At 37.1% G+C, this 16414-nt stretch overlaps 1 protein-coding gene across 4 annotated transcripts in view; it reads right to left on the reverse strand.

Annotated features, from left to right (window-relative positions):
* Positions 1-1180: 1180 nt before the first annotated feature.
* The window catches only part of sh3gl2a (SH3 domain containing GRB2 like 2a, endophilin A1), a 35699-nt gene continuing 20465 nt past the window's right edge, over positions 1181-16414 (reverse strand). Inside the window, exons 2-13 of one of the 4 annotated variants that reach the window (XM_077570749.1) lie at positions 14151-14219; positions 13990-14062; positions 13209-13352; positions 11392-11525; positions 11167-11325; positions 10368-10471; positions 9916-10034; positions 7909-7923; positions 7752-7763; positions 7549-7560; positions 6130-6141; positions 1181-4824 (exon numbers count right to left, since the gene is read on the reverse strand). In XM_077570749.1, coding sequence (XP_077426875.1) covers positions 4628-4824; positions 6130-6141; positions 7549-7560; positions 7752-7763; positions 7909-7923; positions 9916-10034; positions 10368-10471; positions 11167-11325; positions 11392-11525; positions 13209-13352; positions 13990-14062; positions 14151-14219 — 1050 coding nt within the window. In that variant the 3' untranslated portion in view covers positions 1181-4627. Of the gene's footprint in view, positions 4825-6129; positions 7561-7751; positions 7764-7908; positions 7924-9915; positions 10035-10367; positions 10472-11166; positions 11326-11391; positions 11526-13208; positions 13353-13989; positions 14063-14150; positions 14220-16414 lie in introns of those variants that run through there. The other 3 variants (XM_077570750.1, XM_077570747.1, XM_077570748.1) reach the window with 3 other exon arrangements.

Genomic DNA, 16414 nt, shown 5'->3' on the forward strand with positions numbered 1-16414 from the left:
ATGCACTGCTAGTCAAATATATAAATAAATAAATAAATAACATACCATATCACTATTATTGTTTTTTTAAATGGTTTATTATTATTATTATTATTATAGTTGTTATATTGTGTATGTTTTTTGGGGGAGACTTTGACTCTGCTGAATAAAGTTGATTGATAAATCATGGTGGCTATCAGCTTGCATCTTCTTTGCCACCGACTACATCAACAGGTGTTTTTTAAGTTGTATCTATAATAATAATAATAATAATAACAATATTGATTAAAAAAAATCAAGTAATTGTTGCAGCTGAGTTGTGATAATGGATCACATCTATGTGGTTCTGTATCCATGTGGGCCACCCACTAGGAGAGAGGATCCCTAGGAATGCTTTTTACTCCATCGTGCCCCCCCCCGCCCCCCCCCCCTTCCCCAACCCAACACACACACACATCGTGAGTGTGCGCGTGTGTGTGTGTCTGCAATCGGGACATCTCGCCTCACTTGAACGACAACACGCTAACCGATCACGTTCATCTCGTTTGACACCAAACAGACAGATGGATGGATAGCGAGATAGATAGATGGATGGATGGCTGATTGGACGGATGGATGAACACGTGAGAAATAGATGGAGGGATGGAAAGATGAACACAGGGAACGATGATAGATTTGTGTAGATGTATGAATAATTATATGAATGTATACATCAATAAACAGATGATGGATATGGAAACAGATGGTGATAGATAGATAGATGGATGGGTAGTATTAAACCAAGCTTAAATAAGTCTACAGTACTTATACAAACAAATCGATGATTGTATGTATGAGCCAGCCAGCAGTACACCATGTTGTCTCCAGAGGGCGCTCCATCTCCACTCCTATTTGTTTCTCTTGTGTCGTGACTCGGAGAAGAACAGAACGTCAGGAACAGAACAGGAGACGCCCAAAGTGTCCACACTTTCACTCAATGCGCGCGCAGTATAGGTTGTGTCTACATATTGTGTAGGTAGACCACGACTAGACAAATTCCCAACCCCCACTCCTGTTCCATTGGATGTGTGGCATACAAGCAGGAGGATTACGGTAAATTGTCCGAAAATTACTTTTAAAAAAATAAAATAAAATAAATAAATCTCAATTGAAGACACCATCGACACTCCTCCACAACCACCAGGTCAGTACCACAAAAGCATCACAGTTGTCTGTTTATTGGAATAAAGGACATTGACTTATCACATTGTTGTTGTCTTTAACATCAAGCATACACTCGTCAAATCCAAAGTGCAAGAATAAAAGAAAACAGAAAAGAAAAAAAACAATCATGTGCAGCACAGAGATCTCTCCTCCTTCCCGTCGTATATTATTGTGTATATATATTTACATCTATATAATCATGTCAGTACTTTGTCATGGTTACAAAAATAAAATTACTGTACGTTACTGTGGGTGAGCAACTACACACACATACACGCACACAACACACACAAATAGCTGTACAGTCCTCATTGAGGGCAAAGATACACATATTTGTTTTAAGTTAAAGAGAAAAAAAGAGGGAATATAACCCTTATTATTCAAAAAATAAATGAATGAATAAATAATATGACTTATAGCCAGCAAAGTGTACTGACTGTTGAAAGTTGTGCTTCCCTTTTGACGAGAAACAAGAAGGGAGGCGCAAAACCAACACTTGAACGCCACAACCCCCCCCCCCCCCCCAAAAAAAAAGAATAAATAAATAAATAATCAAAAATAAAATAAAATGAGTGGACCCGCTAGAGGGCGTTGCAGGGAGCGTCTATCCCTTGGCCCTCGCGGAAGCCCTAGCGACATTTTTTGTTTTGTTTTAATTGGACATCAAAGTACATAATCCTTTTTTTGACTTTTCTGATTGGCCCCTGGTAGAGTGCCTTCGTCCAATCGCTATCCACTAAGCATTAAGTGTAATTACACATTTATAACACATTTATTACATGAATCTCCCGAGATGATCACAGAAATGTTGGCGTATTAAAGCCAAATAAGACCAACCAGAAGAAAATTTTAGAGATTTAGTCGGTGCATGTTTACATAGTATACATATAAAATTTCAATCCCCCAAAACTCAATAGTTCAACAAAATAGTTTGATTTAAATGTCAGCAGCGCAAGTAAAAGTCTGACACGTAGTCTTTTGCCTTTTGTTTTTTTTAAAACAAGTTATTGCGCCGTTACTCGCTTCCAGTGCATATTATTATGCCATGCCAACCACATCACAAATATTAAGTTTTTAAAGGCAATAAATCCTTAATTGCAAATTTTGACTTACTCCTTACATCTATTACACGAGCTACGAAGATGACATTAATGGATTAATATCTCACTATCGTCAATCCAGCGAGACAAAAATAAAAATAAATGTCTCAATCTGATTTCTACGACTGGCTAAAATACGAGAAAATCCTTTGCTGACTATAGTGAGGATGCAGCGAGACTAACAAAAAACAACATTCAGCTAAAAAAAAGATGTCAAGTTCTACATGTTAGATTATATCACATGATATGAACCTTTTTTTTTTTACATTGAAAATAATGGGGAAAAAATGCCATGACGAAAAATGTTTGATTTATCATTACAAACAAAAAACATTTGCTCTGTTGCGAACAAATATTGTGAATGTGATTTTTTCCAAGAATTTCACATCGTCGTTTTCTTGGATTACATCACAGTTTATATTTGTCGTAAAATTATGTCATCACTCGCGGTTACAATTTGGATTTTCTAACGTTACGTCACAACTTTTCGTAAAATCACATCATCGCTAATCACTGGCTGGGACGTGGACTGTCACACTCATGAATACGCATCGGAAATCATTCCCTTGCAAAATAAAATCATCAAAAAGTGCCGAACTCGTTTTACAACACGCCCAAATCACTTACGAAGCATGTCCGTTATGTCGTCTACGTTTCAAAAATTAATTTTTAAAACGTCATTTTGGAGTAACATAACAGATTTCAAAATAGAATCAAGACAAGTCACGTCTTCACTAAATGTCACACTCTTGTCGATATATTTCGGAAAGCCACTCACACGTAAAAACAACGAAAAACTGGAGATTGTAAATCCAAAATCGACTTTTTGTTTACGTGTCGAGATTATTGTCCCTCAAAATATTTTGTAAAACGATGAAAAAACAGAATGCTAGCATGTATTGTTGAAAGCGAAAAACACTTTAACAAACGTTATGTGATTTTTTTTGGTTATATATAAATATAAAATTACGACGGAGTATTAGGGCCACGTATATATATATTTTTTTTAGAGGGTTGGGGCAATATTCAGAGAAAAAAAACCCTAACCCGAGAAAAAAACTTAGAAATTTACGAGAAATACACGTAGCGTACTACTCGGTTGTTTTTCCGATACTTTTCGGTCAGGTTTTCAAATAAGGAGATAGTAATGGCTTTTAACCAAATCATGTTAAGCATTCGCACTTTGAAGCGTTGGGTACTGCCATATTTGTTCAAATATATATTTACTTGTACATTCCCGTTTTCAGAATTATTATTTACACATTCATACTTTTGTTTTTGTAGTTAAGTTGATGTGTCGAATCTGCTGCTCTCCGTCATTCACGTGCATTTGCCTAAAGTATGCTAGCTTCTGATTGGTTAGTGTTAGTCAGCTGATCAGGAAGTGTTGCGACTCTAGCTGCCGTGTATGACGAATAAATCCGTCTCCATCCTAGCTTTTCATTTTATAAACACGGTCACATTAATCACCAACGGATCCTCACATTAGACTATAGCTACGCTACGTGTATTTCTCGTAAGATTCCATGTTTTTTTCTCGCAAATTTGCTACTTTATAAAGTCGCACATTTGTGAGTCTTTTTCTCAGAATATTGCCCCCGTTTTAAAAAAATTATACATTTGTGCGTGGCCCTAATACGTAGTAAAGTTGTATACTTACCGATCAAAAGGAAAAGTTTTATTTGAAACGGAGCAAACATGACGTAAAAACGTCACAACTTGCATCTTTCGGAAAAAATCGAGTGATCACTTTAATAATCACTGGCTCGGACGTGGAATTTCACACATAGATACCGTCCCCTCCCTGCACATGCAAAAACAAAAGTACCGAAAAATGAACCCTTTGTTCACTCATTTTGGTATGTGAAACCCGTTTTACACAACATGCGGAGACGACTGCAGTCCCAAATAAATAAAAACAAACAAACGTAAAAACACAAAAAAAGGGATTGGAAATGCAACATTGTCGAGCCGAAAATATTTCCAAAAGCGATGAAGGAAGTCCAAGTCATGGTTATATGTGAAAAGCACTTGCCTTTGATCTACCTTTTGACCGCTAACAAATATGATTTTTTTTAGGAGAATTTCTATCTACTGCGGACGTTCACAAAGCACAGACAGTCGAGTGAAAACGATGATATCGATGGGGGCGGGAACTACCACACGGATGCAGAATTGAAACTATGCCTTGGCTGCTCGGTGCTTTATTGTTGCATACAGCAGTTTGGGCTCCTTAAGTTGGGTTCAGTTGGGAAAGCGAGCTTATTTCGGGGGAAGAGATGTTTTACTTCTTCATTTCTTAAGTGGCCATTACTGCGTTACAGCGGCGGGCGGCAGGTGGCGCTCTAGTGCGGCAGGGGCACCAGGATGTCCACGTAGTTGATGGGGAAGAAGCCCGAGTTGCCGTGCAGCATCCCCTCGTACCAGTTATCGTCGATCTTGTTGGTCAGGGTGATGATGTCGCCCTCCTTGAAGCCCAGCTCGCCCTCGTTCTCCGGGTCAAAGTCGTAGAGGGCGCGGCAGCAGGGCTGGTCCATTGGGGCTGGGGGGGGAAACAGCAACAATTTGTTGGGCTATGAAGAGGCTGCACACTTAAAAATGCTGGGGCTAAAAAGTAACCCAAATTGGGTGAAATAGCGAACCCAGAGCAAATGCTGGGTTGTTTACAACTAGCGCATTGGGTTGAGGATTTGACCTTACATGTTGGGTCAATATTTTGACCCTACAAGGGGTACTGATGACTGCACGCTACCAAGAAATGAGTCACCAGGATATCAGTATAGCTGTGCACTCGAAAAACCGTTGGGTAAAATTATAGGTCAAAAAGCGACCTCTCGGGTCAATTTGACCCAACGTTTTGGGTTAAATGAGCAACCAAAAATGTTGCACTCTAAAAACAGTTGGGTCAAAAGTAACCCAATTATGAATAAAAAATGGACCAATACACTTAATGGGTCACTTTGACCCAACACTCTGGGTTGTTTTATACAAAATGACCCAATTTTTTGACCCAAGCAAAGATTGTTGTTTTACACTAAAAGACCTTGAAAAGATTTCTTGACTCAAAGTTGGGTCAAATTGACCCAAGTAGGGGATCGGTCCATTTTTGACCCATAATTGGGTTATTTTTGACCCAACTGTTTTTAGAGTGTACAAGGGACATACTGATGATTTCAAGCTACCAAGGATATAAGTATAAATGTGCACTCTAAAAACAGTTGGGTAAAAATGCAAAAAACTTTTTGGGTTAAATGAATAACCCAAAAACTTGGGCCATATGAACAACCCACAAAACAACCCCTTAGATTGGAATGTTTTTTGGGGTTATACATTTGGCAAAACTTTTTGGGACAAACATCATTTAGCTAAACTTTTGAAGGTTAAATGAATAACCCTAAAAGTTGGGTCTAATTGACCAAAGTGTGGTCAGCCTCTTTATGACTCAGATTATTATTATTTTTTTTACCTAACTGCTTTTATAGAGTGGTTAAAAACATTTTATTACCAACGTTCTCTAAGAAGAAGCAGCATTCCCAGGTCAAAACTGTTCAAAATGGCGACCACCTTCAGATTTTTAGCCTGACCAAATCCAGTCTTCAAAACCATCTGCTAAATAATTAACCCAACCTTGGGTAAAAGTAACCCAATCTTTATTACTTTATAACCATTAAGTATTTTGTACACTGTAAAAGCAGTTGGGTAAATAACAAAAAAACAATTTGGGTCAAAAAGGGACGGCACCTCTAATTGGGTCAATTTATTACAACTTTCTGTGTCGTTTTATATAAAACAATCCAGTTTCTTGGGTGGATTTGTACAAAACAATTTGTTGAAAATTGGGTCTCACCTGGTGACCGAGCTGAAGGCAAGAAGAGAGAGAAGAGGATGCGACGCAAAGCCAGAAGACAGAGAAGACAAAGAAGGGAAACGTTAGTAACAAGATCGTTAGGATTCCAATTAGACACATGGTGGGTCAGTGAAGGTGCAGTTTGACATTTGGGTCAGCAAAGTGGAGCCCCTACTATGCTAAGCTAACCTGTAGCACGCATACATACAAATGAAGAAAAAGGAAAATAGTGAAAAGTGAACTCGAGTTACAAGAAGAAAATGATAGAAAATAATAAAAACAGAAAATTGAAATGGTGTACTATACAAAATATAATGAAAACACAAAATTGAAACAAAATACGGTAATAAATTTAATAGAAAAATTTAATAGCCCTACTTTTATATATATATATATATATATATAAAATTCTATAAAATTGATTACAATATTTATTTATTTTTTTTAATCGTAATTAATCTCATGACTTCAATAATTAACTCACGATTAATAGCAAATTTTATATCTGTTCTAAATGTCCAATGAAATATTTTTTTCCCTAACTTTTCATACTCTTGTTAACATAAAATAAACAATTAAAAAGTTTAACTAGTAGAAACATGGCTGCATCTTTTAGTTATTGTTACAGTAATTTCATAATTCATAAAATTGAAAGTACTGTACTGTAAAAAACGTGTGTGATATTGATTTGCTTTGAGGTCAGTTTTCTGCCACTAGATGGCATGATCGCATTTGTAAGACAGTGACAGCTCAGTGCATTTTTCTTTTCATATTAAGAGCTATATAATCTTTAACATGAAAAAACTTGTGAAATTCTGCACACTTGACCCCAGTCTCCACAAATATATGCATTATTATAAGATTTATTACTGCTAAATTTTGACGTGGACGTGTCGCGCTAAAATAATTAGTGGCGTTAAAGGAAATTTAAATTAACTCAAAATTAACTCACTAAGTAATATTAAGATAATGATATATATTTATTTTTGAAAATTGACATAAAATATTTGGTTATATTTAAAAATGAACATATTCACAATTTTTTTTTTAATGTTTATAACAATAACCTACAAATCAAAAATATTGAAAATATCTATTTTTAAACGAGAATAAAAAAAAAACATTCAAATACAAATAATTAAAAAATGGCACTTTTTATCCCCCCGTTTTGGATGTTTGTGCCTTTTACTTTCAGGGCTCCTTGTGCATTTCCCTGAATGTCAAACTTTGACAAACAAAAGAAGGAGAGAAAAAAGGGAGAAAGAAAGGGGTTAGACGGACAAGCAAAGAAAAACAAGTGTAGACGAGTCTGCACTGAGGAACAAAGAGGAACGTCCACTGTGTTCAAACAAAACATAAAAAGACGAGTAAAAGAGCGACGTGGAGATGCGTCGTCTCGCGCCGGCCGCTCGTGCTCACCTGGAGATCTTGCTGTGGAGGGGAAAGGAGAACACAGGTGAGACCGCTGATTAAAACATCACGAGCAATCGTCGACGGATGGAGAGATGGGTGGAACGAAAGAACGAGGAACAAGAGCAAACGCGCTGGGCGCTGGCTCTTGAAACACAAAAGGTGAAGCAACGATGGAGGGCGATGGCGCGCGACCTTCAGCTTTGTCTCACCTGGAGACCTCGCTGCAAACGGGAAAGCAGCGGCGGCAAAAAACAGGGAAAGAGGGAGGGGAAAAGACAAAGAAGTCAGTTGGAGTGGAGGCTGAACGAACGCGGAGGTCGAGTGACGCAGGAAGGGGACGGCGCGCGCGACCCTATGAAGGCTCACCTGGTGACCTCGCCCCTGCACCGGTCAACACAACCAAGAAATGGAGGGAAAAAGAGAAAAAGAGCAACAGTTGTTTTTATTTAGTGGGCAAGCATTGAAAAAAAAGGGCTGGGAAAAAAAAAAAGAAATTAGCAAACTCACACTTTAAAAAAAAAGTTGGGTGAAAAATAACCCAATTTTGGGTAAAAAATGGACCGATCTTCTACTTGGGTCAATTTGACCCAACTTTGAGTCTTTGGGTCTTTTAATGTAAAACAACTCATAAATATTGGTCAGAATCTTTACTTGAGTCAAAAATATTGGGTCATTTTGTATAAAACAACCCAGAAAATTGGGTCACATTGACCCATAAAGTGGATCGGTCCATTTTTTATCCATAATTGGGTTACTTTTGACCCAACTGTTTTTAGAGTGCAATAATGAGGTGATGTCCACACAAAAGCACTTGATGGGAAATTTTAGCCAACCATACTTGTTTTGGTCACAATTGGGTCAATTTGACCCAACTTTGGGTTGTTTTGCATCAATACAACACATGGATCAGGATACACAAATAAAGAGAACACAATTGCAATTGATTGTTTTCTAAAATTTCCCTTGCTGTATTTTTGCGTGCAGATTACCTTAACGTGTTGCTGCGAATTCTCAAATTGTAGCTGCAAGCTAATAATTTAATTGACAATTGACAGCAAAACCCCAAAACACTGAGTAAAATAAATTTCACACATGGTGAAATGTGGTTAGTGCTTTAAAATAAAGGAGGCATTAGAAATTATTTTTAAACAGGTTAATAACCATGTAATAACGCCTTAATAAACAACTAATGTACATAATATACATAATGGGTGTTTACAATAACAAGTGTAAGCTCGGGATGCAGGGGATGCGGGATGCTTAATTTGAAGTTCGTAAATATGGTAATAGTCGTGTAATTAACCCTTTCTAAACGTCTCAATACACATTTGTTGAATAAAGCTTTCAATTATAAATGGCCTTACTATTTGGTTGGTGAGTTGCCTCACATTAGTTTATTAAGGCTTTATTAACTAATTTGTTCCTAAAAACGTATGAAGACGTTATATTTCAAATGTTTTAAGTGTCCCAAAGACGTATTTATTCGTTTTTTATATAAATATTTTTTATGCTAGATCACACAGAAGGCTTTGATGCAGCCTCTCAACTGCAGAGAACGGTTGAAAAAAAAATGGTAGTTATTACAAAGATGGCCAGCAGGTGGCAGCAAAGCAAAAGAGATCAACCAGGGCCATGTTGAAAAAAAAAGCTCATTTACTCACAATTCTAAATAGATTTGTGAATAATGATGAAACTTTGCTATATTCTAAGGCTAATTGCTGCAAAGCGGAAACAGGTAAAAATATACTCTTTTTCCTCATGAAAGAAGAGACTCTTGTCTTTTCTTTTGCTTCAATCAAAATGTCTGGAAGTTTTTGGCAATTGACAGCAAAATCGGAAAACTAAAACAAATTCACACATGTAGAAATGCAGGCAGCACTTTAAAAGAAAGGCCTTATAAATGTTTTTTAAACAGGTTAATAACCATGTAATAATGCCTTAATAAACAACTAATTTACATAATATACATAAAGGCTGTTTACATTAACAAATGTGAGCTCATTATTTGGCAAATGGGCAATATTAATAACCAGCTGATAATTACAACAAGGGATGCTATTATTACCCTATTTTTGAACTTCAATTAACCCTTTCTAAAAGCATCAATACACATTTGTTATAAATGGTGTACATCCCAGCTTTCAATTATAAATGGGCTCACTATTTGGTCGGTGAGTTGCCTCACATTCGTTTATTAAGGCTTTATTAATCATTAATAACCTAGTCAATAACCAATTTATAAACACAAGTACCTGTAAAGTCATACCAAAAGATGCCGAGAACAGAAAAAGTCTTTTCCAGACAGGACATTCATTTCTGTCCTCGGACATGTCTCTGGTCACGTTCTTGTGAGGTTTTTGGGTCCGCACTCACCCGGAGAACGAGCGCTGTGAATGCCTCCGTTGTGGTTCTCGCTGATGGAGGAGAAGTCCAGAGTGGTGCGAGGCTTGTGGACGTACTCTTTCCGGGGCTTGTGGGAGCAATCCTTTATCCTGCATAGCCGATAAAAAAAAGCAGGGCTGCTCATACTACCTTTTAGAATTGTGATGCTTATTTTAATCTCAACTGACGCTCATTTTCAATCAATTATGATCACAAAACTGCCCGCTTGGTAAGAAAAATATCTTGGCAGAGACAGTTTTGTCTTCAATTAAGATCATTTGTTAGCCTAATAGCGCAGTTGGACGTTTAAACAAACAAGAAAATACACAGCAAATTCCGATTACCAAGAAAAATCAACATTTTTGGCTAGGCTAGGCTAATCAAATTTAACCTCGGTCGTGTTTTAGCTTAGAACACCGAGCGGACATTGAGGAAGCACTGACCGTTCGTCGATCTTGCTGCACAGCTGCGTCAGGATCTCGGAGGCCCGGCTGTGATATTCCACCTGAGCGTGGACCAACGCCGCCAGCTGGCTCACCTGCTCGATCTGTAGAGGCAAAAAAAAAAAAAAAAAAAAAAAAAAAAGATTTTTGACACCCAAATGTACTTGTTTTGCACTTCTAATGATGTGTTGGAAGCAACTGTATATTCCCTGGAAATAAATGTGTGACTACAATAATTAAATAATTAATTAAATAAATAAATTTCATTCATTTTGTTTTATTTGAGAAAAAAAATCTACTGGGAACCACTGGTTTTGGGTTATAATAATTTGAGGTGTAATTCCACTGTCAGCCACAAATGGCAGCACACTATTGTTTAACACTGTGTATATTTCATAGAAGAAGAGTAAAAACAGGAAGTAGCATCCTATTCTAGTTTTGTTTAATTCAGTTTCAAATCCTGCGTACATAAAATGACGGCTGTAGGTTCATTTTTATAATTTTTGGGCATGATTTTAATATTAGATGTTAAGTATGTTAATTTTGGAAAAAAACTGAATTTGTTTACTGTAAAGACATTGAGGGCTCACTAATGTTGTTTGTACAATATTTTTGTCTTATCCTTTACTCTTGTTCTGTCATGTTTCTAAATCTGTTTGTATTATTTGAAAAGTGGGTTTTAGGATTCAATCTTATTTAACCACTGATTGCATCCACTGTAGTTAGCAAAGCAATGTGTGCGATATGCTAAAATCACAAACATTTGATGAAAGAAAAAAAAAATTGTTTGTCCACTTACGTCGCTCTCCAGCAGGTTGAACATGCTGACCTCGGCGATGTCCTTGGATTCGTCGAACTTCTCCAGCGCTTGCTTGAGCTCGTCGTCCGTCACTTTGCCCTGGCGCTTCTTCTTGTAGTCAAAGTCCAGACGCCGGCCCTCCATCTTCTTCAGGTGATGCTGTCGTTCAGCAGAGTTGCACGTAAGACACACGCTTAATCTTCGACGGCCATTTTGGAAGCCAACCTGGATCTCCTTGAGGTCTTTCTCGTGGAGGTTCTGCAGCGGGTCGATGAAGTTCTGCTTGACTTCCATGTCCAGGGCGTCTTTGACCTCTGCCAGCTCACGCATGCACTCGCCGGCGTCGATCAGAGCCAGGCCTGAACAAGACAAAGCCACCGGAATCTTAGCGGGACCGACAACAGTTCTCTCACGGTCATTTGCAATGTGCAATATTTTGCCTGTAAAAGTTGAACTGCGTACATATTGGCGGTTTGGTATAAGCACAAATTGGTGTGTTGGCTGTTTCTGTGCACAGGCTAAAGCTATGTTTACAAGGGATAGGAACTAAAAGAAAAAAAAAGAAAAAAAAGAAACTGGGAGAGCCTGCGATTGACAGCAATTGAAATGCTTTGGGAAGAAGACGGGGTGGAAAATTATTATTATTTTTTAAATTAATCCCAAAAAACATTCTCCAAAAATGCAAACAAAAAACAAACAAACAAATAAATAAATAATAATAATAATAAAATAAAAAAATAAAAAAATATATATATCTCAATGGGGTCAAGTTGTATTTTACAATTTTAAAAATGTGCATAATTTCACAAGTTGCGCCATGTTAAATATTAGATAGCTTTTAATATGAAAAGAAAATGCAATGTCACCATCGTCCTACAAATGCAATTATGCCATCTCGTGGCAGAAAAATGACCTCAACACAAATCAATACCATACTCGTTTTTTACAGTACTTCATTTTAATTTTGACAAAATTTTATGAATTATGAAATGACTGTATCAATGACTAAAAGATGCAGCCATATTTCTATGAGTTTAACATTTTCCCCCCATTTTTATGTTAACAAGAGTATGAAAAATTCTATTGTACATTTAGAACAGATATAAAATTTGTGATTAATCGTGAGTTGACTATTGAAGTCATGCGATTAATTACAATTAAAATTGTAATCGCTTGGCACCCCTAATTTTTAATAATCTTTTATTTTTTAAATCTCTTTTTAAGAAGAAAAGATTATTTAAAAAATTAATAAATAAAATATATTAAAATATAATATAAATATAATTTTATTATTGCATTATATTATATTTTTATATATTTTATTTATTTATTTTTTAAATATACAGGAATTGACTCTAATATACATGTGTCTATATATCTATATTGAAGTGAGGGGTAGGAGCCTCAATTAGTCAGGCCATAGCCATGTCTAATAGACTAAAAAGTGCTTTGGCACCATCTTGTGGCATCTGCAAGTAATTACAACCGCTTGTGTAACTTTATCATAGTGCCACAAGATGGCGACAAAGCACACTTTTGTCTACTTAAAGCTCCTCAGGTTTCCAAAAATAAATCTGTCGTCCCACTGCATTACAATGCATCATTCTATCATTATAAAATATTGACATTCTTATCTCTTTGACTGCCAGACGTTTTCAGAAAAGGGATGCCGTGGGTGCCAGCCGATTTAAGCATTTTTGACTGATCTTTCAAGGTCCACAGAAAAATATGTGTTTGGACTATGGAAACATACTTCCAAATGAAAGATTGGACTCTTATCTCTCATCAGAAAAAAAAGTTTGTTTCTACCTTATTCCGTTTTTCAGTAATCAACAATAGAAAATGGTTAGTTTCACCTCTGTTTTGAAAAAAAAACGTCTTTTAACGTCTTTGGCACTCCTCCATATGATTTTACTAAACGTTATTTAACGTTTTTGGCAGTCAAAGAGTTATTGATCCCCCTTCACATTTTGCATAAATTGTATAAATTTGACATCCAAACCACGAGAACACCATCGTGAAAAATGTGGTCACGCACTCACCGAAATTGGACTCCTCGCCGAGCTCTCGGCCGAAGCGCTGCATGGACTCTCCCAAGATGGCTTCCGTCTGGGTGTACCCGGGTCCCTTCTCCTGACCCCGCATGCGAGACATGGAGTTTATCATGCTCATCTTGGCTCGGGTGGCTGCAAAAAACAAAGGAATACTGAACTGACCTGGTTCTGGCCTAATTGGGCCTTTGAGCTTGTTTCACTTCACAACATGTAATTTGGTAGACACGTCTATCATAAGTAAACCCACAAAAAAGTCTCAAGAAGCCATGCAAGAAACGGCACATGATATCCGCCATTATGGTTTGAAGTTTTGACCGTTTCCAGGAGTCCTTCAAAAATGTACTTGAACCACATCTTGGAGAAGAATATGAGTTTTCATCAAACACCAAACTCTAGCAACATAAAAGAAACAACGAGAGTTCAATTATCCTTCCTTCCTTTAGTCTTTCCTCTGGTCTCTTGAGATCTCCCTAATTTGTTGGAATTTAGATGTTTCTGGGGTTGGTGAAAGATTCTGGTTTTGTAACTGGGGGGGTAGTAGGTGGTGCTGGATTTCACTTGGTTTCATCTTTCTTTCCTTTGATCCTTCCTCTGGTCTCCTTCACCACTCTGGGATTGGGTATGGGATTTTTTTAACAGGTTTCAGGTGAATTAATGAGCACCAGCTCACTCACACACCGCCGAACGAATGATACTGAGCTCTCAAAAAAAAAAAAAAAACGGGCTAAAAAAAAAAGAAGAAAGAAACAATGAGAGCATGTGACGTCACCTGGGTTGGGCTGCAGGTATTCTGTGGTCTTGGTCATGATGTCGATGACCGCCCGGGTGGTCGTGTCCACCTTCTGCGCGTGCAACAAATCACAATAACATTTTCACACGATAATTCTTCACACACGTAATGTTGATGTGCTAATATGAGCCGCGTCTCGCCTTTTCCATTTCAGTGAAGTCCTCATCGAGTTTGGTCCCCTCGGCTCCGCCCACTTTCTCACTCACTTTCTGCAAAAGAAACGCACAACAAACGCGTTTACATTTATGAATCATTTGGTTGTCTATCATTTTCTTTTTAATCTAATTTTCTCCCAAGTCACGCCACCACGTCGTCCATCTTAATGTGTTGAAGAATCAACGCTATTTCCGTTAGCCTGTGTCTGTTAGCATTAAGCTAGTGCTACTTGGTAAGTGATGCGGTTTGGTTAAACACAATGTTTACATCTCCTTCTTCAAAAAAAATGTTTCATCTTCAACTTGGAATGTCAATAAACTTGTCAATAAGCTTGAAGCTTTTAAAAAAATGTTCACACAGGCAAAAAAAATTGCCAAGTGACGGCTCATATTTTGAAAAATTCCAATTAAGGTACCAATGTCGTGATTTAAATTGAGCTTTTATGGACACGTATTTAATGCCTATTTAACTCATTCACTGCCATTGACGGCTATACACGTCAAAAATTAATTTGAACTATTTCTATTAGTTTAACATTCCACTTTTGTTAACAAGAGTATGAAAACCTAGAATTTTTTTTATTGCATATTTACAACAGATATAAAATCGTGAGTTAACTAGTGAAGTCATGCGATATCATTTCGATAACAAATTTTAATCGCCTGACGCCCCTAATTTTTACTACTCTTTTCTTTTTTAAATCTTTTTTTATTTTTATTTAATTAAAGCTTATTAAAAATTAGGGGCGTCAGGTGATTACATTTTTTTATTGTAATTTATTGCATGATTTCACTAGTTAACTCACGATTAATAACACATTTTATATCTGTTCTAAATGTATATATTTTTTATTATTATAGGTTTTTATAGTCTTGTTAACAAAAGTGGGGAACAAAATATTAAACTAATAGAAATAGTTCAAATGAATTTTTGACGTCTATAGCCGTCAATAAATTCTTTTTTTTTTTTAAAAGATAAAAAATTAGGGGCAAGAGGCAATTATTATTTTTTTTATTGTAATTAATCGCTTGACTTTAATAGTTAACTTATGATTAATCACAAATTTTATATCTGTTCTAAATGTGCAGTAAAAAAATTCTAGGTTTTCATATTCTTGTTAACAAAAGTGGGGGGAAAATATTAAACTAATAGAAATAGTTCAAATGAATTTTTGACGTCTATAGCCGTCAATGGCAGTGAACTCATTCACTGCCATAAATTCATAAAAAAAAAAAAAAAGATTAAAAATTAGGGGCAAGAGGCGATTACATTTTTTTATTATAATTAATCGCTTGACTTTAATAGTTAACTTACGATTAATCACAAATTTGATATCTGTTCTAAATGTACAGTAAAAAAATTCTAGGTTTTCATATTCGTGTTAACAAAAGTGTGTGTGTGTGTGTGTGTGTGGGGGGGTGTTAAACTAATAGAAATAGTTGAAATAACTTTTTGACATTTATAGCCGTCAATGGCGGTGAATGAGTTCATTCCTCTTTCTGTGATTATATTAGTACAACTAGTCTTATTAATAATAATTATAATAATAATTAGTTTTCTCCGGTTGGTGCCAAAAGATGAGGCATAAAATCCAGCCTGTCTAAAAATATGTATTAAGGCTATGAGATATGAAATGTGAATTTCCTCCTGACGTGAACGTACACACGCAAGTCTGGGCTGTCAATCATTCATATTCCTTCCTCCTAAACAGTCGCCTGGAGCGGGTGGGGGGGGGGGGGCAGCGATCTGACACAATGAGGGCGCACGCACGCACACACTGCCTTCAGAGGACTGAATGAGACGGACGGTGACAAAAAGGCTCGTTGCCATGAGAGAACCAAGGAAGACTTGTTATACAGTGGAGGATGGATGAGGGGGGGGGGGGGCGTGGTGGTCGGGGGTCTTCTACAGTTAAGCCCGTGACAGCAGTTTACGCCGCGTAAGACTTCCTGAGGATTTGTGTGCTCTATGAGTCATTTCTACAAAAAAGACACAGACGCGCGCACGCACGCGCACACGCGCTCGAGTCTACATCCATTCGCGCACATCACTCCCCGACTTTCTTCCATCCACGCCGGTTGCCATGGAGACGGTTATCTGCCCCTCGCCGGGCTCGTCAGGTACACACGATAATTCTTATCTGCTTTGTAAATCAACGCTGCGGCTGCTCGCTGATTCATTTTTTTTTTGCATTAATAGTGTACATGTTGAAGGAACGCGCTTTTGATAAGGGAGGGAAATAGTATTA

The sequence above is a fragment of the Vanacampus margaritifer genome, chromosome 7 (assembly GCF_051991255.1).
Source record: "Vanacampus margaritifer isolate UIUO_Vmar chromosome 7, RoL_Vmar_1.0, whole genome shotgun sequence".
Classification (NCBI taxonomy): domain Eukaryota; kingdom Metazoa; phylum Chordata; class Actinopteri; order Syngnathiformes; family Syngnathidae; genus Vanacampus; species Vanacampus margaritifer.